General features: G+C 42.4%; 8 protein-coding genes across 8 annotated transcripts; 5 read left to right on the top strand and 3 right to left on the bottom strand.

Annotated features, from left to right (window-relative positions):
• Positions 1–2,391: 2,391 nt before the first annotated feature.
• On the bottom strand, positions 2,392–2,828 carry SS1G_09574 (hypothetical protein; the record flags this gene model as incomplete). Its single annotated transcript, XM_001589802.1, has 2 exons — positions 2,392–2,664; positions 2,712–2,828. 2 exons carry the CDS (start codon positions 2,826–2,828, stop codon positions 2,392–2,394), a joined length of 390 nt encoding a protein of 129 aa, XP_001589852.1.
• An 84-nt stretch (positions 2,829–2,912) lies between these two features.
• On the top strand, positions 2,913–3,092 carry SS1G_09573 (predicted protein; the record flags this gene model as incomplete). Its single annotated transcript, XM_001589801.1, has 1 exon — positions 2,913–3,092. The coding sequence occupies one exon, from the start codon at positions 2,913–2,915 to the stop codon at positions 3,090–3,092; it is 180 nt and encodes a 59-aa protein (XP_001589851.1).
• A 1,430-nt stretch (positions 3,093–4,522) lies between these two features.
• On the top strand, positions 4,523–4,627 carry SS1G_09572 (predicted protein; the record flags this gene model as incomplete). The annotated part of the gene is made up of 1 exon (XM_001589800.1): positions 4,523–4,627. One exon carries the CDS (start codon positions 4,523–4,525, stop codon positions 4,625–4,627), a length of 105 nt encoding a protein of 34 aa, XP_001589850.1.
• Positions 4,628–5,571: 944 nt separating this feature from the next.
• SS1G_09571 (predicted protein) lies at positions 5,572–6,095 on the top strand (the record flags this gene model as incomplete). The annotated part of the gene is made up of 2 exons (XM_001589799.1): positions 5,572–5,814; positions 5,970–6,095. The coding sequence occupies 2 exons, from the start codon at positions 5,572–5,574 to the stop codon at positions 6,093–6,095; spliced, it is 369 nt and encodes a 122-aa protein (XP_001589849.1).
• A 3,092-nt stretch (positions 6,096–9,187) lies between these two features.
• On the bottom strand, positions 9,188–11,619 carry SS1G_09570 (hypothetical protein; the record flags this gene model as incomplete). The annotated part of the gene is made up of 3 exons (XM_001589798.1): positions 9,188–9,304; positions 9,400–11,263; positions 11,318–11,619. The coding sequence occupies 3 exons, from the start codon at positions 11,617–11,619 to the stop codon at positions 9,188–9,190; spliced, it is 2,283 nt and encodes a 760-aa protein (XP_001589848.1).
• A 289-nt stretch (positions 11,620–11,908) lies between these two features.
• On the top strand, positions 11,909–12,544 carry SS1G_09569 (hypothetical protein; the record flags this gene model as incomplete). Its single annotated transcript, XM_001589797.1, has 2 exons — positions 11,909–12,070; positions 12,128–12,544. 2 exons carry the CDS (start codon positions 11,909–11,911, stop codon positions 12,542–12,544), a joined length of 579 nt encoding a protein of 192 aa, XP_001589847.1.
• Positions 12,545–12,819: 275 nt separating this feature from the next.
• SS1G_09568 (mitochondrial 37S ribosomal protein RSM19) lies at positions 12,820–13,510 on the bottom strand (the record flags this gene model as incomplete). Its single annotated transcript, XM_001589796.1, has 5 exons — positions 12,820–12,959; positions 13,087–13,115; positions 13,167–13,346; positions 13,397–13,412; positions 13,468–13,510. The coding sequence occupies 5 exons, from the start codon at positions 13,508–13,510 to the stop codon at positions 12,820–12,822; spliced, it is 408 nt and encodes a 135-aa protein (XP_001589846.1).
• Positions 13,511–13,825: 315 nt separating this feature from the next.
• On the top strand, positions 13,826–16,095 carry SS1G_09567 (hypothetical protein; the record flags this gene model as incomplete). Its single annotated transcript, XM_001589795.1, has 2 exons — positions 13,826–13,841; positions 13,892–16,095. The coding sequence occupies 2 exons, from the start codon at positions 13,826–13,828 to the stop codon at positions 16,093–16,095; spliced, it is 2,220 nt and encodes a 739-aa protein (XP_001589845.1).
• Positions 16,096–22,588: the final 6,493 nt, after the last annotated feature.

Below are 22,588 nucleotides of genomic sequence, written 5' to 3'. Positions count from 1 at the left end.
AGAAAAGGGAAGTCAGTTATTGAATATCTTCAGGTGAATGAGAAAATGGGATGAGATGCAATCTCAAAACAAATCAGCTGGGCCGATGAAGAGCGGGGTAAATTAAAAGCATCCTCCCAGATAGAGTGTTGGAAATTCGGCGTGACGATAATGTTAAAGTTGCTCAATGGTAATTACCATAGCGATAGTTCTTATCCAAACAGCAAAATTAAATCTTCTCTGATGTTATGCGAAATATCTTGCACCTTCCCCAAATCCCTTTCAGAGAAATCCATCTAGAGCTGAACAGTGCATTACTTACTGGTACAATGGAAGTGGGAGAATTCAGAATCAGACACAACTTGTAAAAAGTGAAGAGCAAACAATTCTTTGACACAGCTGGAGAGTTGAAACCCAGATGGAAACAAAACGATTGAAAAGAAAATAATGAGACTTTTACAAGGGTTTAGCAAGAGGCAGAGAGGTAGAGAGTCGCTCTGTTGAGGGTAAGATTCAAAGATATGTGAATGAATGAATTCAATAGCAGCAAAGCTGGAATTGAAGAGGATGGTGTGATTATTTTAAGGAAAGGAAAGGAAAGGAAGTCAGTATACTGATAGACAGAACAAGCAATCGCTATACTAGGCACTTTTTGCAGTTTGAGTAAGCGAGAAACTACGATCCTTGATTGGCAGTTACTCGAGGCAATGTAGTTTGACCCAACACAGCAAGAGGTAAAAAGCAAAGGGAAAGAGGAATGATCAGGACCAAGAATAGAGCTTCAATTTGATCTCAAAAAATTACAACAATCAGGAGAACCTCATGAGCCCAACAAGCAAGCAATTAGAGTTATCCAGATATTTATGATTGAAAAATTGACATACTTATCCCTACAAGTGCACAAACAAGAGGTGAAAAGTCATGAATATACCTTCCAAGCAGAAATGTACAATGGGTTCAATCAGAAAACCTCCTCCAAACCCAAGACTTTGCTGGATGCGATCATATGTTCGACATCGGTCCATCGATCTACATTTCGAAGTAATGAAGAATCTTTGAAGGCAGATCATGATCATTTCTCCCAGTCTTGTATGTTTGGGAAATGGCAATGTCCCAAATGGGCCACATCCCCAATCAATGTCATTTTCTGGAACAATGAGGCACTTGTGAAAAATCAGGATGCAACTCAAGTAAACATATCGAAATCGATATTGCCGCTCTTCCAAGTCCTGCTCAAGTAACCCACTTGCTCCAGCTCCGTTATGAGAATCTACTGCAAGCCCTACCGCAAAAAAAATCACTAGGTATTGTTTCGAAAATTCCTTGGAACTCATTTTGTCTTGAGCGTAGAGATAAAAGTGCATTACAGAGAGAAGAAGGGCAGGGAGGGAGAGGAAAGAAATGAAATGAAATGATACATAGGCGGGGAAGTCAAGAACGATAAGAAAAGAAAATCCAGGAAAGAGGTTATGATAATCCATACAGGACAGAAAACAAAACAATAAAATCGAACGAACGAAGCTTGAATGAAGTGATGTTGCGTCCATCACACCGAAACTAGCCGAGCTTTCGAGCCTTAACCTAACTAATTAAGGACTAACCTTGGCCAAGCATCATGATCTCACGTGATTTAGCTTGTTTGGATCTCCATCTTTCCACAACTCCAACGCAAGACTGAAGATTAATTCCACACGTCTTTATTAGCAATTGAGTACTATGTATCATTTTCAAAGTTCATTTACTAATGATTGTAGGGAAAAGGTAATCAAAGTGACTAGCTCTCATAAGTGAATGCTGAGTTCACCAAGAAAGGCAAACACTAACCGAATTTAGAACACCGTCAAAGTTAGTGGATAGATATTCGCTCTTCGAAAACGGAAGGTTCAAATTCAGCAGGGCAGGCATTGGAACTTTGCAGTATCGGTCATGCAAGGCTGTGGAACTCCTCTCCATATTCCGCATCACCACTTCATTTCTCGACTTTCTGCCCAATGGCAAGAAACACACACAGGATTACATGTTTGCAGAAATTCGGAATACACAAACTGTGCTGTGTAATTTGATAGACGTTAAGGTTCTGGACTACACACTTTCCACCCCCAAATCCCACTGATTACAAGATTTCTGACACGCGAAGTTATCCCAACATGGTACTGAACGGCTTCTGATGATGGACAAGATAACATCACAAATTGAAAGTTCGCGCGAAAATTGCAGAAAGGCTCACGTCATGTCGCTAAATTTCCTATTCTTACCGATAACCACCGAAGACTGCCGCGATTGGCGAGGAAGAAACAGCAAACAGACTATGTTTTCATGCCAAACCAATATAGGAGCCGTGGCAAGTAAACAAAGTCTCTGAGGGGGCAACAAAAAGTGAAGAGAAGAGGCATCCGTTATCTGTGTGTGATGCTAACCCTCCTTTTGTGTCGGTGCTACTGGCTCTTTGTAAATTAGGGCAGTAGCGCCTTCGGTCACTTCGAGCTTTTCTATCGTCGGTGACGTTGATTTTGGAAATTCCGCACTCTGCCTTTCCTTGATCACCCAGCCGTTGTCAAAGTCGCTCAAAGCGACGATTTCCGTCATTGTATAGAGTAAGTTCCCGTCTTTGAATTGTGGTACAAACACATCCCTTGACATTTGGTACTGGGATGGTGAAATGACTGTTTCGTCTCTTCCAATTGCCTAGTTGATATTAGCACGCAAGGGCTTACAGCTCTCTACTGACATACCAAACAATTCGCACACGGTTCGTTATTCACCCATACCCAATTGCCGCAGTTATAAATTAACCAGTACTTACACCGGTATTTGTAATATCCTCCACCCGATCCACGCGGTCCGCTCATTGCTTCGAACTTTTTGTTCCACTCGCCGGCAGGAAGAAGGATGTAGAAGATGCGTTTCCTACCCGCTGGTAGCAGAGCGATGTTATGCAGGGCAAATTTCTCGCAAGTGTAGCGCCAAATGAGTTTCTGAGTATTGGTCAGATGCTTGGTATGAATGCCCAACCTGCGAATGAGAGCTTGTTGATGATCAAGCGGGAGAAAATTGGGAGCGGAATTCCTGGTTTTGAGAAGAAGAAAGACAAAAGAGTTGATATAAATACCTGACGTCGAATATCTAGAACTCTGGGTAATGTCAAGGTAATTTCCAGACCATCAATACTTCGATTCTCTAAGGCGGAGCATATGGGGGAAAAGATGTGTTTCTCCGCTCAAAGTCTTATGACATTGTCGATGGGGGGCCAATCTAGCAGATTTGTATTGAAATGCATGTGGCTTCTAGCAACAAAGTGTCTTATGCAGACTTCACGGCTTGAGTGCAGCAAATCTGAGCCAGCTCGCATCTGCAGCCATCCAGAAATGAAGCCAATATGAGTAAGGATTTAAGAATGTGGCATTTAATTCATTCCAGTGGCACTCCCAATAGCCGAAAGTCGATTTAGAATCCAACATCACGAATCACCTGAAGTTCATAGTCGGAAGTCGATTCCATACAGCAGTGAAGAACAATCGAGGTCAAACCCCACTTCGTGAAAATATCATATTTGGCAGCGGGCACGGATTCATTCTTGATATATTTAAGCAGCTAATGTCGAATACGGTCCAATTTTTGATTGACTATAACTCCGCTGGTCGCTTCTTAAACCATCATTGGCAATGATGTAACATTTTCACTGTCAAGCTTGCAGGAGCGCAAGGCTTCTGCAGCTAAGTCAATGACGTCTTACTGGCCACTTCAGACTTTGCATACAGTTTCCTCATTTCCATGCTAAATATGTTGGCCTCTTGTACCAGTTGTGAGTATCGTCTGGCAGTCAATCGACGATTGTGTTCACTTCCGACTGAGGAATTCTGAGTCCTCTCCGCGGAACACAGCATGTGCAGCTCAAAGAATACGTCGACTGCATTGTTAGGTGCATATTACTGATACGGAAACGCAGAATTATAGGTTCTACTTGAATATCCATGGATGTATGCGAGGTGCTAGGATGATCGGGTCACTAGCGAAAGGCGTCTCGGGTCAGATTCCACGCTTCCACCCCGCCCTTGTGCCGTAACAAGGGTATTATGGTACTTATTTTAGTTAGTTGTACATGGACTGCTCTTGTATCTTCAGCACCACGAAGAATCAAATACCAATACATCACATTTTAATCGAATTTGAGCAATCCACGTGCGGGCAAGCAGAAACCTGGTGCTCAAAATCAGTTTGCCTACTGAATTTCGAGTCTCAAAGTTTCTTCCAAAGAAGTGGTCTCCCTCCTTCTAAATATCTAGAGTCTCCTGTGTACGAATCAAGAGGTGACATTTCAGCTCGGGATCATCATCATCATGTTATTACAGTACCGCTACAGCCTTCGGTACCCTAGCCAATTTTACCCTTGACCCTTGTTCTCTTAAATTCACACCCTCACAGTTGCGACGAATAGCACAGCATTCAGACCCTCGCCGGCGAACAAATCCAACTTCGTAACCTCCCGTGGTACAAGTCTATGAAATCATGTTGTACCACGACTCACTATTTTCGTGATGTCTTGATGCCATTATCAAATGCCTTCTCCAATGGCAAGCGAGGTCGTCTCCTGATTTATTACCACGGAAACGTTGAACAAAACAAGCTTGGCACAAACAAGCCGATGTAGAAACTTATCGTGTGCGGTACGAAGATTTCCTCTTTTGTCCATATACATCGCAGGGATCAACAGCAAATTTTCAAAGTCTGATTGTTGAGCCAGTGCACCGAATCACCGTCGGAGCAGCAAATGCACAACCTTCATGGCCGTCGTCATTGGAATGCCATTCATTCAAGGATTTCTATTAGGATGAATTTTCAGTGGAACCGACACTGCGCGCTGCGCAAAAGATACATGCATGCTGTAAGCATGTAGGACACAGTATGCTCCCAGTTCGTCGACTTACATTGGGAGGATTATATTCTTGAATTCTAAGCTGATGAATCGTGGTTCAGGATATTAGGTGGCTTTTCCACAAGGGAGGAGATTCAAATTTGCTGCGTGACGATATTTGCTTCAACAACCTGATATCTTTTGGATTACTTCCAGAAACCTGGATTGCTATTTTTGACACTAGAACAGATTACACCGCGGCTGCTGTGCCTTCTATTACCACGATCCGTTTCATAGATTCCCCCCAACTACCGAGATATCGGTGGAGTTCTGAACTACTTAGGTACTGATGGACTTTTCAAAATGACGGCATTTGAAGAGAATTCGGCCCAATCTTCCGGCCTGTGGCTTCTAAATACCGGGGACGAAAGTGTCACATTTGCATATTTATCATGGGCTACAAATGGTCCTGCACGATGTGCATATTGATTATACGATTATCGCAAGCTCACACGTTTAAGCTGCTGTCCCATGCATAATCACACGGTTTCTTGGTTTTCCTACGATGAGCTGCCCAATCTCCGAGTCAAGCAATCGTTCTTTTCGGCAACCTTCATAGATGCAAAACCACGCATAGAGAAAGCATTGCATTTAAAAGAGGCCATTCCCCAAAACAGCTCGAAGCAGTTCCCTTCATTGCGGGTACAATGATGTGATACGATAAATATCTAAAGCGCATAATGGCGTGTGCCAAAACTATCAAGACGGATTCTCTGTTCTGCAGAGTGCTATGTTGGTCGACAGCTCTTGGATTCTCGCCTAGCATCAGCCATAGTGCCATGACTCTACAGTCTAATAAAAAACCCGGCATTGCATTACGGCGTTTTCGAGTAGTAGTTGCACCAATCATCGTGTTTTTCCTTCATCGTATGGTTAAAAACTCATTCCAGAAGGCTGATGGACAATTTCGTAAAATGTCAAGTGTCAGTGTCAATTTTCATTTGGCGCCTTGCATGTGCCCAAGGACCAGTTAACTGGTCACGAACGCGACAAACCGGACTTACAAACTCTTTGAAGGCCATAGTAGATATCTACCTTGTCCCGCTTCTTTCCGCCACTTATGAACCCCAAATCCCAGTTGGCTTTCCAAAAAGGCAGCCCAAGTTCTTCTTTTAGGGGTGCCAGTTCAAGCGTTCTTCTAATAAAGGTGTCTTCGGATAGCATTGGCGCTTCTTCAACCTCAACCAAGAAAACGTTCTTATAGCTTTATTAGCCTAAATTCATGATCCAGGGACACACGTGTTCCGAATATTTCCTTGCCGATAAGGGTATTGGCCAGATTTCATTCAGTTGAAAAAATCTTTCGCATTATTTTTTTCTGCCTTCGCTGAGTTTATTCTTGAATACAGTGTTATCGTTTTTGTTGCTACCATATCCTTCAAAAAAGAAAACCATGAACGGATAGTTTCCATTTATCTATCTCAACATAAAATAGTTTTCCGAAACAATGGACCAGCCGAAATACTACTTTAAGGCCACATGCATACTTATGATGATGCAAATGGACGGAACGGCGCGATGTCGATCGAAGATACATGCGCCATTCTTATGCAAGATTTTCGCGGATATCCCAATTCGTTGAACGTGCATCTCTTCAATAATGGGCTTAATTCCTAGTGGACCATTTCCTCGGAACTTGTTGCGAATGTGTAGGAAGCACATCCCAACATCGGAGGGTACCGAATTGTGGGGGATCGAGGACCTTGTTTGGCCCTGGCTGATATTATTGAGGATTGAGGATTTACTGCCCAATCCCGTTCTTGGCTTTATCAGAAAAACCTAATTTCTACGTTCAACGTCTAATAATTGCACCTTATCACTGGTCATCTTTGGCTCAGTCGAAATCTTTGCAGATTAACTTTCTAGGACTTCAATGGTAAACTTTCTATTGCTTAGGGGCTGCTGTGCTTGATGTCGAATACATCGTCTCAGATTTCTCAATTCGAAGGTCAGTTTCTGCCACCTTAACGCGACTTGCTTTTGTATGGCCTCTAGATTCTAAAACAGGGTCATCTACCCTGCAAGGATACTGCGTATGGTGTATTTCCATACCTCAACGTCATTCCTATATTCCACATAACTCTAGAACTCGGGTTGGATATACTTCGGAATTGGGAAAACATTTAAATTAAAAATGTACTTTCATCCACGGCACTGTACAAGATTGCATTTTATCTTCGGGATAATCACTCTTTACGGATCTTAAGTATACCTCAGGTACATGAAGAATATCGCAGTGTAGTTCTTGAACCACCTGACTGCACTCGCTCAAATTCCGAGAGGGAATATCATTATACCCTGTCCAGTCACTGGATACTACAGCTACAGATACCCACAGAGTAATTATAGCTCTTGGTTAGTAACCAATACTCAAAAGACACAAACTTCCTTCCCACTCCTACGAGAAATCAATACCATGCATGCTTTATCAGTTGAGATTTTGTCAAAAGTCGTTGTCTGCTAGTTGAAAAGCGAACCGAGATACTTGTTGATGAATTCGATCCTAAAATTTCGTTATTATGTATCGTTCATTCGCGCTGTAAACGCGGTATAAATGCCAGTTAATTGTCACACTCTAATTTGATGCGACCTTGGGTCGAATAGTATCAGAGCAATATTATTTTTATGTGCCTGGAATTCATGATGTAGTTCATACATCACATCACAGCACATCGCGTGCCACTCCACAATATATGTAAATTTGACACTTCCTTCTCCCTAATAGCACCTTGTTCTGCTAAGGATTATCACATCAGTAATGTCTTTAGGTAGTTCGGCGTAAGCTCGAAGATTCCCCATTCAAGTGTTATAGCCAAATCTCGCACAGGTACTTCTAGATTGCTATACCTAATCAAGTGGCACTTTACCTATGCATTGCTCTCACGGGAATCCATCTTACTTATTTACTATTTTACCCCGGCCTCGCTATACAAAACGTTCACCCTAAAGTTCTTTTCCAGGAATGTATTATATTTCGCTTCTTTTGTTCACACAATCTCTCCCATATGTAGTCTTCAACCCTAATCTTCCATAAATATCCCAGCATTCCCACAACAACGCTTTCCTTTGATCACTTCCTACTTCTGTATTTACCCAATCGATCCTGATCCCATGTATTCTCACTCCCACTCTCTTACATCCATTTCTGATATCCCAAATTCTTTAGTCACTCCATTCCCGGCGAATAGAATTTTCAGATCACAACGAATATTCTGTCCTAGTATCCTTCAAGATATTTCGTATAGTTAATACAAAATCTCTAGCTAGATCGTGAAGATATCTTCGGATATCAAAAGTAACCTTACGTTGGATCCGTAGAGTATCCAGCATATTACTAAGACTTACCCTTTGAAGAAATGAACAAGGCAAACAACTGCAATCTTCCTCAACGCCCTGTATAAGAAAGCATTTATAGCCACAGCAAATATCCATATAGCTACCTAGCTTCAACCTCTTGACTACCCTTCGCCCCAATAACTTCTTCTCCCTATCCACCTCACACCAGGTAAGATATTTATGACTTTACTCCCGATTTCACCTGTGAAATCTAAGGTTATCCCAACATAAATACTCCGAATAGCCCCCCCTCTCTAGCTCCCTTTCTCTAATCCAGCAAATATCACACCATATCTCACTCAAAACCCTTTACCACTTCCTCTATCCCATAACATAACACAAAAACTTCTCCGAAAGTATCGCTTCACCTCTAGTATATTTGATTCAACTCCAATCTCAAAATCTTCAATGTAATAAACACGGAGAAACAACTTTATCAACTTACTACTCGGAAACAATGATTTCATATCACATCACATCATATTATATTATATCATGGTTGTATAGTCTGCCCGATACACGGTGTCAAAGTAGTATGTAGTTGCCTCAATTATTCTTCTTTTCCTCATCCTTCCCTTTCATGATATATCTATTGTATATGCGAATCTAGGTGTAAAATAGCAAGTACGCAAAAGTCTTAGTTCACCTCCACCTTCGTTCTAACTGATCTCCGACGCTTTCTAGTAATTTCAATGAGTAAATGTGTCCTTCCTCACACATGTAAATTTCTCCCAATGAGCTCTTTCTGTGCCAAGAGGATTGCCGCCCCTCGTAATCTTCTTTATGATCTTAAAAGTCTACAAGCATAACTCAACTCCTCAATCGCATTATTTGACATATGTGTTTTTCCTTGGTCCTTGGTCCGTAGATGTCAATAACTAGCATATCATTGATACTCTAGGGTAGGCTTATTAGACATAAGGAATGAATGCCTTAAGCCGTAACATAGAGCCTTAGCGCCTATCTCCCACCTTTCATAGCTTGCTTCCTCTTAATCTTATCTTGAGCACGAATTAAGGCTGTTTTAATTTCTCCTTTCTCAAAGGTTGGAATATCGTAGTATGTTGGCGCAATGTCCTGCTTTGAATTAGCTTATGTCTATTCATATGATGATAGTTGAGATGGATGAGGGGCTAGACTAAAATCAGCATCGAAGAAAAGAACAAACATACCAATAACCACTCCGGTCTAATAGCCGTTACAGTTCTCACGTAATTTTTCGTCGTAAGCACGAACTCATTATACAACACCCATTCGGCATCCTGTTTCAATACTGTACTAGGATGTAATAACACACTTTGATCATCCTTAACGGTTTTGTATGTTTTGCCTGTCGCCTCCTTCTTGGCAACTTGCATGAAGAAACCTGCTACGAGTGCACGTCGGATATTGGTATAGTAAGATTTATCATTGAAATCTGTGGATACAAGATCGAGTTCGGATTTTTCCATGATGCGCTTAAGTTGTTGGCGGACGTTATCAGCTGACTGAAGAGCTCTAAGAGAGAGGAAATGTTCATGGCACCAGCGTTTAGGGTCCGCTTGAGCATTTTCGCCCTTGAAAGCGTGGTAGACATTGAGCATGGTTAAGTGATCTCCGTCAGGGTGAGCGAAGAGATCTTTCATTTCATCGGCGCGTTTCCTGGCTGAAGCGGGGCGGACGAAAATTTGAGGAACAGAGAGGAGAGCAGTAAGCGAGAGAATTTCGTTCGAACAATAGAATTCTGGGGATGAAATGAGCATTACGGCAAGGGCAGGGTCGAGAGGGAACTCTGAGGCAAGTTTGCCTAGTTGTGTGAGGTTTCCATCATCATCCAGACAGGCAAGGTAGTTGAGTTCCTCGAGTGCTCGCATGAGTGTTTCTGGAGCTGGTGGATCCATAAGATCGAAATGTACTAAATCATCAATACCAAGTTTCTTCAATTCCAAGACAGTGTTGGCCAAATTCGATCGAAGAATTTCGGGATACGTTTGTTCGATGAGTTCTTTCTTAAAAGCTGCCTCAGTATATAATCTGAAACATTTACCAGGTCTTGTACGACCAGCACGACCAGCTCGCTGTTGTGCGGATGCTTTTGAGATAGGCGAAACAAGAAGGGATTCGACTCGAATTCTTGGATTGTAGACCTTTTGTTTACTGAATCCGGGGTCAACGACGTACACGATACCGTCAATTGTCAAGGATGTTTCTGCAATATTTGTTCCTACAATGACCTTTCGTCCTGGACGTCCACCGGGCCTCAATGGCTGTGGTGCTGGCTCAAAAATCCTCTGTTGTTGTGCCGGTGGTAATGTACCGTAAAGTGGATACACCTTTAATGGACCTGCATCTGCTTCTCTAATCATCTCATCTGCTTCTAATGATATTTTCCGACATGCATCTTCAATTTCCTCTTCACCAGTCAAGAACAGCAAAATATCTCCCTCGCCTTCGGTGGCGTGGATCTGTAAAACTGTTCGGAGTGCCGCCTCAACATAATCTCTTTCTGGCTCTGGTGTGTAAAAGATCTCGACCGGATGTGTTCGTCCAGGTACTGCTAGAAGCGGAGCATCGTTGAAGTATTTTTGGAACTTTTGTGCATCAAGTGTAGCAGACATAATAACAATCTTTAAATCCGGTCGTCTAAGTGCCACTTCTTTTAACAAACCCATTAAAATATCTGTGGCCAAAGTACGTTCGTGAGCTTCATCAAGAATGATGCAGCTATATCTCGTCAAATTGTGATCATGCATTGCTTCTCTCAGAAGCATACCATCAGTCATATATTTGAGTATGGTTTTCGAACTCGTCACATCCTCGAAACGAATGCTATATCCGACTTCATCTCCCAATTTCACATCCATTTCGTTCGCCACACGCTGTGCTACTGACATAGCTGCTACTCGACGAGGTTGTGTACAAGCGACGAGCTTGCCACTGAGGTGAGGTAGATCATCGTAGAGGACGAATTGAGGAATTTGTGTTGTTTTACCAGAACCAGTTTCACCGACGAAGACCAGGATTTGGGTCTTTTGGAACATATCAAGGAACTCCTGTCTACAAAGTGGTTAGCAACTAATTGGCAGCTTCTCAGGCAATTTAATATCTTACCTTTGCTTGTGCACAGGCAAATCTCTTCGAGTCTTCAAGATATTGAAATACTGTTTGGAGAGAGGCTTATCATTAAAAGGATTCGAAGGACCATCTTCCGCTTCATGTGCCTGTGCAGCAGTCGTTTGATGGCGCTTGAAATTCGATAGTCCAGATCCAGTACCATTCGAACCATTGCCCCAGCCATTACTTTCCTCCTCATACATATGCGCCAAATACGGATTCGACTTTGGATCCATATCTTCGGTTCTTGGACGCTTTGCTCGAGACATTTCTGGTTCTTCTGGACGACGGTCAGCCATTGTTGAAAGCTGATCAAGGATTGTTTGTTGTTGTGTTTACTTTTCCAAGCTTTGCGCACAAGGCTGATGAGAATTCACGCAAAATATTGCAGATAGAAAAGTTATCGATATGCTACAGGATTGTTGAATTACGCTAGAATGGATTCAAAGTCACCGCTTTTTGGTTCAGGTACCGGATATGTAAAGCTTAAACCTACCCATGATTGATACTTAAGATATTGCGAATGTTGTAAAGGTCACAACTTATAAATCATTATAGGATAGTCAAAATCTATCCAGAATAATAATTATGGCTGCACCATCTCCAGATCCCGCTTTGGATCTTGTTCCTATTAAACAAGAAGAAGACGCAGTTGAAAATGATTCGTCACCACAAGAACCCAAGCTTCCAACCAAAAAGGATATCTCATTGAAAGAGTTCCTTGGGAAGATGGATGATTATGCTCCAATCGTAAGACTTGCTTGTTTAGTATTGTATCTCATCCCATTGTCTAACCCTTGTTCGTAGATTCCTGATGCAGTGACAAACTATTATCTCACAAAAGCTGGTCTTCCACCCCCACCACAGACAGATGCGCGTCTAGCCCGTCTGCTTGCACTTGCGACCCAAAAGTTCATTGCTGATATCGCGGCCGATGCTTATCAATATTCACGCATTCGGTCTTCGAATTCCTCAAGTGCCAATAATCCTATGGGGAACTTGGGTGCTGCAGCTGGTTTCCCAATTCCAGGTCAGCAACCTGCTGGTGCGACAGGAGGCAAGGACCAGCAGGGACGTGGAGGACCTTTAGGTATTCAGAGACCTGGTTTTGGTGGTGGTGGACAAGGAGGTAGTCAAAACCGAACGGTCCTTACAATGGAAGATTTGGGTATGGCTGTGGGAGAATATGGCGTTAATGTAAAGCGCGGGGAGTTCTATCGCTAAATTCACGGCATCATAAGGCATAATAAGGTTGGGATGGGGGGTTCAGTGGCGTTACAAATGATCATTATTTATGAAGAAGGTATAAGTGTCTACGGAGAACGACACTTCATGAAATTGTATAACGTTTCTATATTCCAGGTACAGAGATTGCCAGAAATATATCTCATTTCGTAGACGTTGCGTTTCATTTTATAGGATGTGTGGAGTTAGGTGCATGTCTTGTGAGGACCACTGAATTTGGTCGGCCTTTGATCGAGCTTTTGATGACCTCGAAGTTATGCTTCAATGCTAGAGGCTTGAGCTGTTATTCGGCCGTGTAGCTGCAACGATTCCTCTGCAGTAACATTTTTATAGTCATTGGCATGATTTCTTGAGAAGTAGACTGCCATAGCCGTTCCACTGTCCTCATTCCCCACTAGCTCGTTTGTCATACACAATATACACAAAAATGTACATCCCGACCCCAAAGACTTTCTCCCAACCCAAAACGCCTTGCCATGCCATATCATACCATGAACACTTTCCGATCTACTTATTCTTACTCTGCTTATAAGTAAATCGTTTCCTCGTCCTATCCATAGATTAGCCTCTGATTCCCCTCTTCCAAATCTTTACAACATACGCCGAGAATTCCCCCAACTTATGTCCCACCATATCCTCCGTAATCGTCACCTCATTATAAACCTTTCCATTGTGAATTTCAAACGTCAATCCCACAAAGTTAGGTAGAATAGTCGCAGATCTTGCTTGGGTTCTTATCGGCTGTGTTCGTACACCTGGTACGGCTTTGACAATTGGAAGACTGGTGAGGGGTGATTAGAGAAGTTATAGAATCTGCGGGGGACATCTCACGGGACGATATTGGGGCCTAGAACATGTCTTAGTAATTTTTACTAGCTTGGGAGGAATTGGATGAAACATACCTTTCCAGACCGACCGCGCAAGTAGAACTTTGCTGGGAAACATTGTGCTGTTAAATTGATATCAAATTGTCTTTTAATCAAATTATGGCAACTCTTTGTCGTCTGGCAAATTTCTAAGTGCTCGCATTTTGCAGGGATAAAACACGCTAATCCAGATCGCGTCTCCCAAAAACTGCAGGCAACCAAGAACATTGAATTTTAATTGAGACCGCGATTTTGAGCGGAAATCTACATGAACCATTGCTTATCTCGTGTTTTTGATATTCTTGATCTCTTTTAAGTGGTTTCTGAGTCTGCGATAAGTCGAGATAACTGCAACCATTTTGGGGAGATTCACATAGAGTATAGAGTGGCCAAGATGCCGACTTTTACAGGTAGGTTATTTCCCTTGAAAGTATTAATTAGTTTATTAACTTCTCTGTAGCAGCAGATACGATTAGGATACTTATTGCCACGGACAGTCATGTAGGATACGCAGAGAATGATGCTGTGCGCAAGGATGACAGTTGGAGAAGTTTCGATGAAGTTATGCGCCTAGCAAAAGATCGAGATGTAGATATGGTTCTACTCGCCGGTGATCTCTTCCATTACAGTCAACCTTCTCGTAAAGCCATGTACCAAGTCATGCGATCACTGCGAATGAATTGCCTTGGAGAAAAACCATGCGAGTTGGAGTTACTGAGCGATGCAAATGATATTTTTGACGGATCATTCAATCATGTCAATTATGAGGATCCAGATATAAATGTTGCAATACCGGTTTTCTCTATTCATGGAAATCATGACGATCCCGCTGGAGATGGGAATTATTGTGCTTTGGATTTACTACAAGCTTCCGGATTGGTCAATTACTTTGGTCGAACACCTGAAGCTGATCGTATCCAAATCAAGCCAGTACTTCTACAGAAAGGTCAAACAAAATTGGCTTTATATGGCATGAGTAATGTGAGAGATGAGCGTCTTTATCGTACATTCAGAGATGGTCATGTTAAATGGTTCAAACCAGGAGTACAAAAAAAGGATTGGTTCAATATCATGGCAGTTCATCAAAATCACCACGCTCACACTGATACTTCATATTTGCCGGAAAACTTTCTTCCTGATTTCTTAGATTTGGTTGTCTGGGGGCACGAGCATGAATGTCTTATTGATCCGACTTACAATCCCGAAAAATGCTTTCACGTCATGCAACCAGGATCATCGGTAGCAACATCTTTAGTACCTGGTGAAGCTGTTCCAAAACATATCGCTATCGCCAGTATCACCGGTCGAGAATTCAAAATCGAAAAGATACGTCTCAAGTCTGTTAGGCCGTTTATAACGAAAGAAGTCGTTCTCGCCACCGACAAGCGAACTAAACATCTTGCCAAAGTTAAGGATAATCGCACTAAACTTACCAAAGAACTCATGACCATTGTGGATGAGCTTATAGACCAAGCACGCGCCGAATGGATTTCCCTTCAAGACGAGCCAGAAGATGAACTCGATGAAATCCCTCTGCCTCTAGTTCGGTTAAAGGTCGAGTTTACTGCCCCAGAAGGCGGCAAATTTGATTGTGAAAATCCACAACGGTTCTCTAGTCGTTTCATCAACCGCGTTGCAAATATAAAAGACGTAATTCAATACCACCGCAAAAAAGCCAGCTCAACTCGTAAATCCGCCACCGAAATTGACCTCCCAGAAGAGGGAACTCTTGCCCAAGTTGCTGGGTTCGACGATGTCAAAGTCGAGCTATTGGTCAAGGAGTTCCTCGAGAAGCAATCCCTTCAAGTCCTTCCCACCACCCCTTTCGGTGACGCCGTAGGTCAATTCGTTGATAAGGATGATCGCCACGCCATGGAAATCTTTGTACAAAAATCCCTCAAAGCACAAGTTGAAGAACTAATCAAACAAGCCAATGGCGCTGACAACGAAGTTGGAGACGAAGATGAATATCTGAATGCTGCTATGGAAAAGTTTCGCGCCCAGCAAGAAGCACTCGCGGCCCGATCAGGAAACAAGTCTCACAAACCCGTCAAAAAACTCAAACCTAAACCCAGACCCGCAGATTTCGACTCAGATCTCGATGGGGAATGGGGTGAAAAAGTCGAACATTGCGAGACTGATCATGGAGAAGATAATGATGATAGTGACGACGCACCACCTGCTCCTCCGCCCAAAAGTGGAAACGGAAAAACCAAAAGTGGATTTATAATCAGCGACGACGATTCCGATGATCCCTTCGCAGAAGCCGCAGAAGAAGACCCTAAACCCTCTACTAAAAAAACACCCGCTAAACGTGCCCCCGCCAAAAAACCCCCACCACCCAAAAAAGCCCCAGCTAAACCCACCACCACAAGAGGCAGAAAAAAGGCCCCAGAACCCGAACCAAGCGATGACGAAGACGAAGATGTAGAAATGGAGGAAGCGCCCCCTCCTCCAAGTAAAACGAAGACTCAACCGAAGAGAGCGGCTGCTACGAGGGGAAGACAGACGCAGTTGAATTTTTCGCAGGCGAGTGGGGCGAGTCAGGCGACGGGAAGAAAAAAACAGGTGCTGGAGTTGAGTGATGATGAGATTAGTGAGGATGGTGATGATGCTTTTGAACTGATGAGTGTGCCTAGTTCGGGAAGGGGACGAAGGAGATGAGGAGCTCATCGGGCTTTTCATCCGTTCGTTTCGTATACTGCTGCTGCTTTTTAATCGATGGTGGTGGATGGATTTGTGTGCATTTGCTAATAAAATGAATGCCTACTATTTCGAAGGAATAAGAAAAGAAAAGCTCCTAGAGCAGAGCAGAGAAGCAAGTAAATAAACAGCACATATTACGAATTTATGTCACGATGAAATGAATCACTCTATACTTATCTATCTATCTCCCTCTCTATCTCTCTATCTGTCTAATAGTTCAAAAGGGTATTTATTGAAGGGTGGGTAAATATTACACCGTATTTCTATATACCTATCATAATATACGACTTTAGCTTTAGCTCTGCAATCTATTACCTTACAATACATCACAATACAATACATAATAAGACTTACAATATTATATATATAATACACACATCCCATAACAAATAACCAACACTCAAATTAAAATTATAATTAAAATTATACTTAATAGACATCAACCCTCAACCCCCAACCCCCAACCTCACAATTCCCTTTCCCTTTCCCTTTCCATTTCCTACTTTTCTACTTTCAACTCCATATAATCAACCACCACTTAATTACTCTACAAACAAATACCATAAACCAAAAAAAAAAAAAAAAAAAAAAAAAAAAAAGAATTTATCCAACGAATTCCCGTCCACAAGAATATTCAAAAGAAAAATTAAGATTTTTTTTTTAAAAAAAAAAATTCAATTTCTATTAAGATATTTACTCTACTCTCAGATATAGATTTGTGATAATAAAAGTACGTACAGGTATATATATATATATATACTTGAAAAGAACATGTTACAGCTGAAAGTTATAATCTTACAATGTTAAGTACTTGGGAAGTTGAGAATGTGCGTATTGCTCGCAGTATCCTGTATCCTGTATCCTTGCGATGCAAGGAGGATTGAAAGAGATGGGTGATGTACAATTCTAAGATGTACTTAATTTGTGATGGGTAATATCTGGATGTATGTATGTATAAATATAGTAAATGGTCAAGATTTGTTGATATATTTCTTTTCAAGCTGGAGAGAGTATTTGTAAGTACGATCGTTATTTTCCTAATGATAATGGTATATTCTCCAATAAAAAAGAGCTTCACAGAGTAAATTAAATGCTTGAAATTTCCCCAACGTCCTACTGAAATGAAAAACATGAAATAATTATTATCCCCCAGCATTAATACACGCAATCAATCATCTTCCAACTCTTCAATTTTGCCCCGGCTTCATCACATTGTCAACCCCCTCCGGCTCTGCGATGTCATTCTTAGCTTTATATTCCTGCAGAAATCTAACCATCTCTTTATGACCTTCCATCTCCGCAGCTGCAATCGCAGAAGGATAGAACCTCCCCTCAATACCCTTTTTGTGATTAAAGATAGAAAGGAGAGTTGCGAACCCTTTGTCGATCCTTGCATCGGCCTTCAACAGCACTTTCACGATTTCAATATCTCCCCTGGCAGCAGCAATAACCAGAGGTGAGGGCTGCTCTATCCCTTCATCATCAAGTGGGCTAATTTGAGCTCCTTTATCAATTAGTTGTCGAACCACTGATTTGCTAGAAAGGGCCGCTGCAACGAATAGAGGCGTTCCAAGCTCCGTAATCATGTTGACATCAGCTCCATCGACAATCAAATGTTCGACAATCTTTTCATCTGTGGAAATTATTCCTCCAAACAATGCATATACTTCAACGCCTACGGAGTCTGGGTCTGGTTCTGGGTCTCCGGCGTCGGCATTCCGCCTCGCCTTTTTTTTACCGCAAACCTCACTTTTTTTACCACAAACTTCCATGCCTCATAAATTTTATCCCAGTCCATGACTGCCTTGCACTTGTTAATATCATGAGGCCCATTTATTAAAGGTTCCATGGATTTCATGTTGGCATACAATGCTGCGAATACTACTGGCGACTGCCTTCCATCAAGTATGAGCCCATGATGGCGAGGATGATTCAACATTAGCCGCAACAAATCAACTTTATCGGACACAACATCCGCGTATTTGATCAACTGGCTTTCCACAAACTCACAAGGTAGCGTCTCCGTTTTCGATAAGAGTAATTTTACGATGTCGGCAATACCAGCAGCGTCCCGTCCCCAGTAAAATATTTGGACTTCGTTCAGGATGCACCAACGTCCTTTTCCCATGATTTCGTAATTTGGATCTGCCCCAGCGTTTATTAGCAATTCCACAATCTCAAGACTCTCGAGTTCTACAGCAAGCTGCGGTGCATATTCAAGGTATCCTTCGACCATGGGACGCACAATTGAATTGAGAAGCATTGGAATAACATCGTATATGTAAATTTCATCGCCTTCTGAGCCCAAGATAGCTGATTCTAGGGCCGACTTAAGAAAAGAATCGCCCGTTCTTTCATCAACTGCGACTTCCAAAACGGACTGCAAAATCGCAAGATCGGCAACTTGGACTGCTACCTCAAGAGGTGTGCAGTCACTATTCAGGTAATAGTTTGCATCAGCACCACTCTGGATCAACAGTTGCACCTGCGTCATGTTACAGTTTGAAAAGGTACAAGCAGCATTGAACTTAAACGTACCATTTCAATGCTTCCATTCCCTATGGCAAGGATTAATGGAGTGAATAAGCCGTTGCTTGCTTCTAATTCGTGTTTGTCAAAACCTGGGGCGGAAAGAATGTGACTACCCGCTTCGTAAAGATTGAGATATGAAATTAACATGAGGGATGTTGCATCAATGGGTTTGAAGCTTTTAGAAAAGGTATACATAGAGAAACCCCAACTGTCGTCAGTGTCAGCTTCAGTGTCGTCAGCGTCAGTGTCGTCAGCGTCATCAGTGTCGTCAGTGTAGTCAGTGTTTGAATTCATACGGTGCCAAATTTTGCGGCGATTCAAGGGTGAACAATATTTGACAATGGTGGCATGATCAATGAAAGATGCTGCACGTTTATAGTGCACAGTCCAGAAAGATGCAGAATAATCTAAAAAACAGCCTAATCTTTTTGCTCTAATTGTTCTTAGATGTTTATCAATCCCATAATGTGTATCAGAAGAAGCGTCAAAACCGTCAAGAAATAGATAGGAAATGCACGCTTCAGCTAGAAGTCTGTGAGATGTATCTGGTTGCAGACAGTGCTTCCAAAAAATTTCTTTTCTCTTTTCGGACTGTGTTTCAACCAGAAATTCTTTGGCTGTCTGGTGTATGAGATACACTTTTCCCCCCTCGATGCGTATGAAGAGTCCGCAAAGACTACGGAGAATAGCAGGATAATCATGGGCGTCTTCCAGCGGAGCATGCTTGAATGATTGTGTTCCAGTATAATCCACGTTGATGTGCATCACGACATTTATTTCCTCGGTAGTCAGAGGGCGCTCTGCTCCAACAACGACGTGGAGTAGTTTCTCGGTTCTTGACCTATCAGGACTTTTATTCAATATCGCCTCATATCTGGGATGAGATTAGCTACAATGATATCTACAGCGCAAGGCTGTTTATGAAACTTACGCGTTCCCCACACCGTCTGGTAATTTGTCGAGAACTTTATCGAAATTCTCGTGACGGCCAGTGATACTTGCTTCAGTTGTGATGATCTCCCAAATCAGGTAGAGCCACAAGTAGGTTTTATTCTGCATTTTTTGTAGCCGGTTGATAAGATGTTGCTTAGTAACATCATTCAATTTGGGTAGTCTAAGAAATTTGTGTTTTATGACCATCTCTATATCACTTGATATAGCCTCAGATTCTTCTTCGCCTGCAATTCGGAGGAAAGATGACTCGGAGTCAATTTGAAGCTCCTCAAATATACCTTGTATTTCGTGGTAGGGCCGACTCGTAACTACAAATCTGATATGACACTGAGTCCCCCGAGACACTAGTCTAGTCAATTTTCTAACGAAGTAATCCCAAAGTACACCGTCGCATTCGTCCAGCGCATCGATGACACAAAAAATATCTCCCGCAGTTGGATCGGCAGCAATAGCTCCTGGAATAGCCCACATGCTGTCTGCTATATTGCAGAGCTCTTTGCCATCCGCTTTCCAGACCTTCATAGCATGCCCTAAGAGATGCTCGGTGGTCTTAGATGAAAATATCTGATGGAGTAATGCTGCAATGGCCTTGGTCGGGCTCCGTTGATAGACAGAGACATCCTTGAAGAAAAAATAACAAATGACAGTACTCTGGGTCGCTGCCACCAGTCTATCATCAACAAAGGCTTTGGACAAGACTGATTTTCCGCATCCTGGATCTGCAGAAATCCAGAGCAAACCCGACCCTCGCCCTTGTTTCCAATCAATGAAAGTTGAATCCTTCAATAGCCAATTGCATGTGCCTGGTACTCGATCTGGAGTAATATTCTTTTGTTCCTCATATAGATTTCCCGAACGAAAGGCTTGCAAACATGCCTCTTCTTCTTTGGTTTTTTCGCGCTGCTCAGATTCTCGCCCAAGATTAATAACAGCCTGGCAGGTTTGCCTTGAGGCTTGAAGGAACTCTGAACTAAGTACCCGTCAGCGCAACCAAATCTTCAGACAATGGCTACAACAACTCACCCAACGGTATATAACTCTGCCAATTTGATACTGAAGTCCTCTAATGACTTACTACAAAAATCGCCGTCGATAGCTTGAGCTAAGCCCCAGCATCGGCCTTCTGTACTTATGATATCATGGTGCATATTTTCCCAATTATCTACTTGGAAAACTTTCCGGAAATAACCTTTGACCATCGACTGATTTGATTGACATATAGCTTCAGCCTGGAAACTGAGTATTTTTGTATACAGTTCAACGATTGCGTTTGACAATGTATGTTGTATGCTCGCCGACTCCGGATTTGAAATTTTAGTTGTGCAAATTCTCTCGATGAGGCTGTACTTTTCGATGAGGAAAGGTAATTCTTCGAGACCTTTACGACGAGCATCGTCTTGTTGGGAAGGATTGAGTAGGAGCTCAAGTCTTGTTAGCAGACTATATATAAACTTTGAAGATTATGAAAGGGAGAACAAAAGAATCTGAAAACCAGGCGTGAGTTATGACACAACATACCGGAAGAAAAAGACAAACGCCTGCCCAAGCAATGGTCGCATGTGGTTCAGCACTGACGGCAGATCCCACGAGGTCTTTAGCTAATCCCACGATCTTGACTGTCTTCTCAAGAACTTTGCCCGCTCTACTACTTGTGGAATTCATGGATTCCAGACTAGTCTTGCAGACTTCTAGAAGCGTCGCCGTATCCGCTAAGATTTTCGGAGCCTTGTTCGAGTTAATATCGTCGCTCTTGGCCTCTTCACGGCATATTATAAATCAGTAGCGTTCAAACTAAATGTGGCGAAATCAGTTGGACGAAAGTAACATTCGGAACGAAGTAGATCTGGACGAGGAAAATGTCATTGCTTACCAGTTCCGGATCCTTGGTCTGCAGCTTTTCGGAAGCTTGTAGCCAGAAGTCACTTTTCCATGAGACCTGGGATCGTTTTGAGATGGCAGTCGAAGGGTCTGTTATTGAAGAAGCCAGATCATCGTGCCCAGATTTTGGTGCACTTATGCCAATTCCATCATTATCGCTCTGTTTCAAAGATTCTTTATTTCCCCCAATAGATACAGATCTAGGACTCGCTGTATCAAGGGGATCAGAATGACCAGAATGACAGAAAAGCAATCTTTGACTAAGCAAATAGCTCGTTTGAATCGCCGAACGATAGGCATAATAAGTACCTAGCTAGCGAATCATCTGAGTGCAATAACTAGACATTTAGCAAACAGCAGAAGTAGAAGAAGATTAAAATTGTAAAATTGTCGCTCTAGCATGAAACTTCATGTGAGGTAAAAAATTAAAAAATAAATAAAAGATAAAAGATAAACTTAAAAAAGACTCCCTCCCTCCCTCACTCCCTGTATATCACTCATCACTGCTGCACTGATGAAGTGGTGGAGTAATTTAGTAGGTCTCCACGGGCTCCTCAACTAGAAATATGACAAGTGGTTCGAGTAGTTTTGAATTTTGGTGGATTTGGATTTGGATTTGGATTTGGATCTGTACAGAGGACCGAACTGGGTTCACTTGGGGCTGAAAGATGTGATGTGATGTGGTGGGAGTGGGGGTGAGGGTGCGGGGACCTCTCGATGGTAGTGTCCAATGGTTTTGTTCTCTTTGATTTGAATGGACAGTGGATGGTGAGCTGGGGAATTAGTTTATGCGGCTGGCTGGATTGGATGGGTGGTTGGGTGAAGTATTGGGAAACGTATCCGTGTAGATTTTCAAACTCCATGTGAATACGCGAAAGAGAGTCCGTGACGCGATTGCTTGCCCACTCAGCGACGGGGTAGGAACGAACTCGCACCCTCCTCTCTGAGTGTTGAGATGCCAAACACGTGATGAGATGCGACAAGGCTTAGCGTCACAATTTTTGGGACCTAGCTCTCTCACTTATCAGATGCACATTTGCCTAGACGAACCAGCCCCTTCATAGCACAAGATGTAGAATTTCTATCA

The sequence above is a fragment of the Sclerotinia sclerotiorum genome, genomic scaffold (assembly GCF_000146945.2).
Source record: "Sclerotinia sclerotiorum 1980 UF-70 scaffold_13 genomic scaffold, whole genome shotgun sequence".
Classification (NCBI taxonomy): domain Eukaryota; kingdom Fungi; phylum Ascomycota; class Leotiomycetes; order Helotiales; family Sclerotiniaceae; genus Sclerotinia; species Sclerotinia sclerotiorum.
The sequence above is the reverse complement of the archived record's forward strand: the minus strand, read 5'-3'. Positions and strand labels throughout refer to the sequence as shown.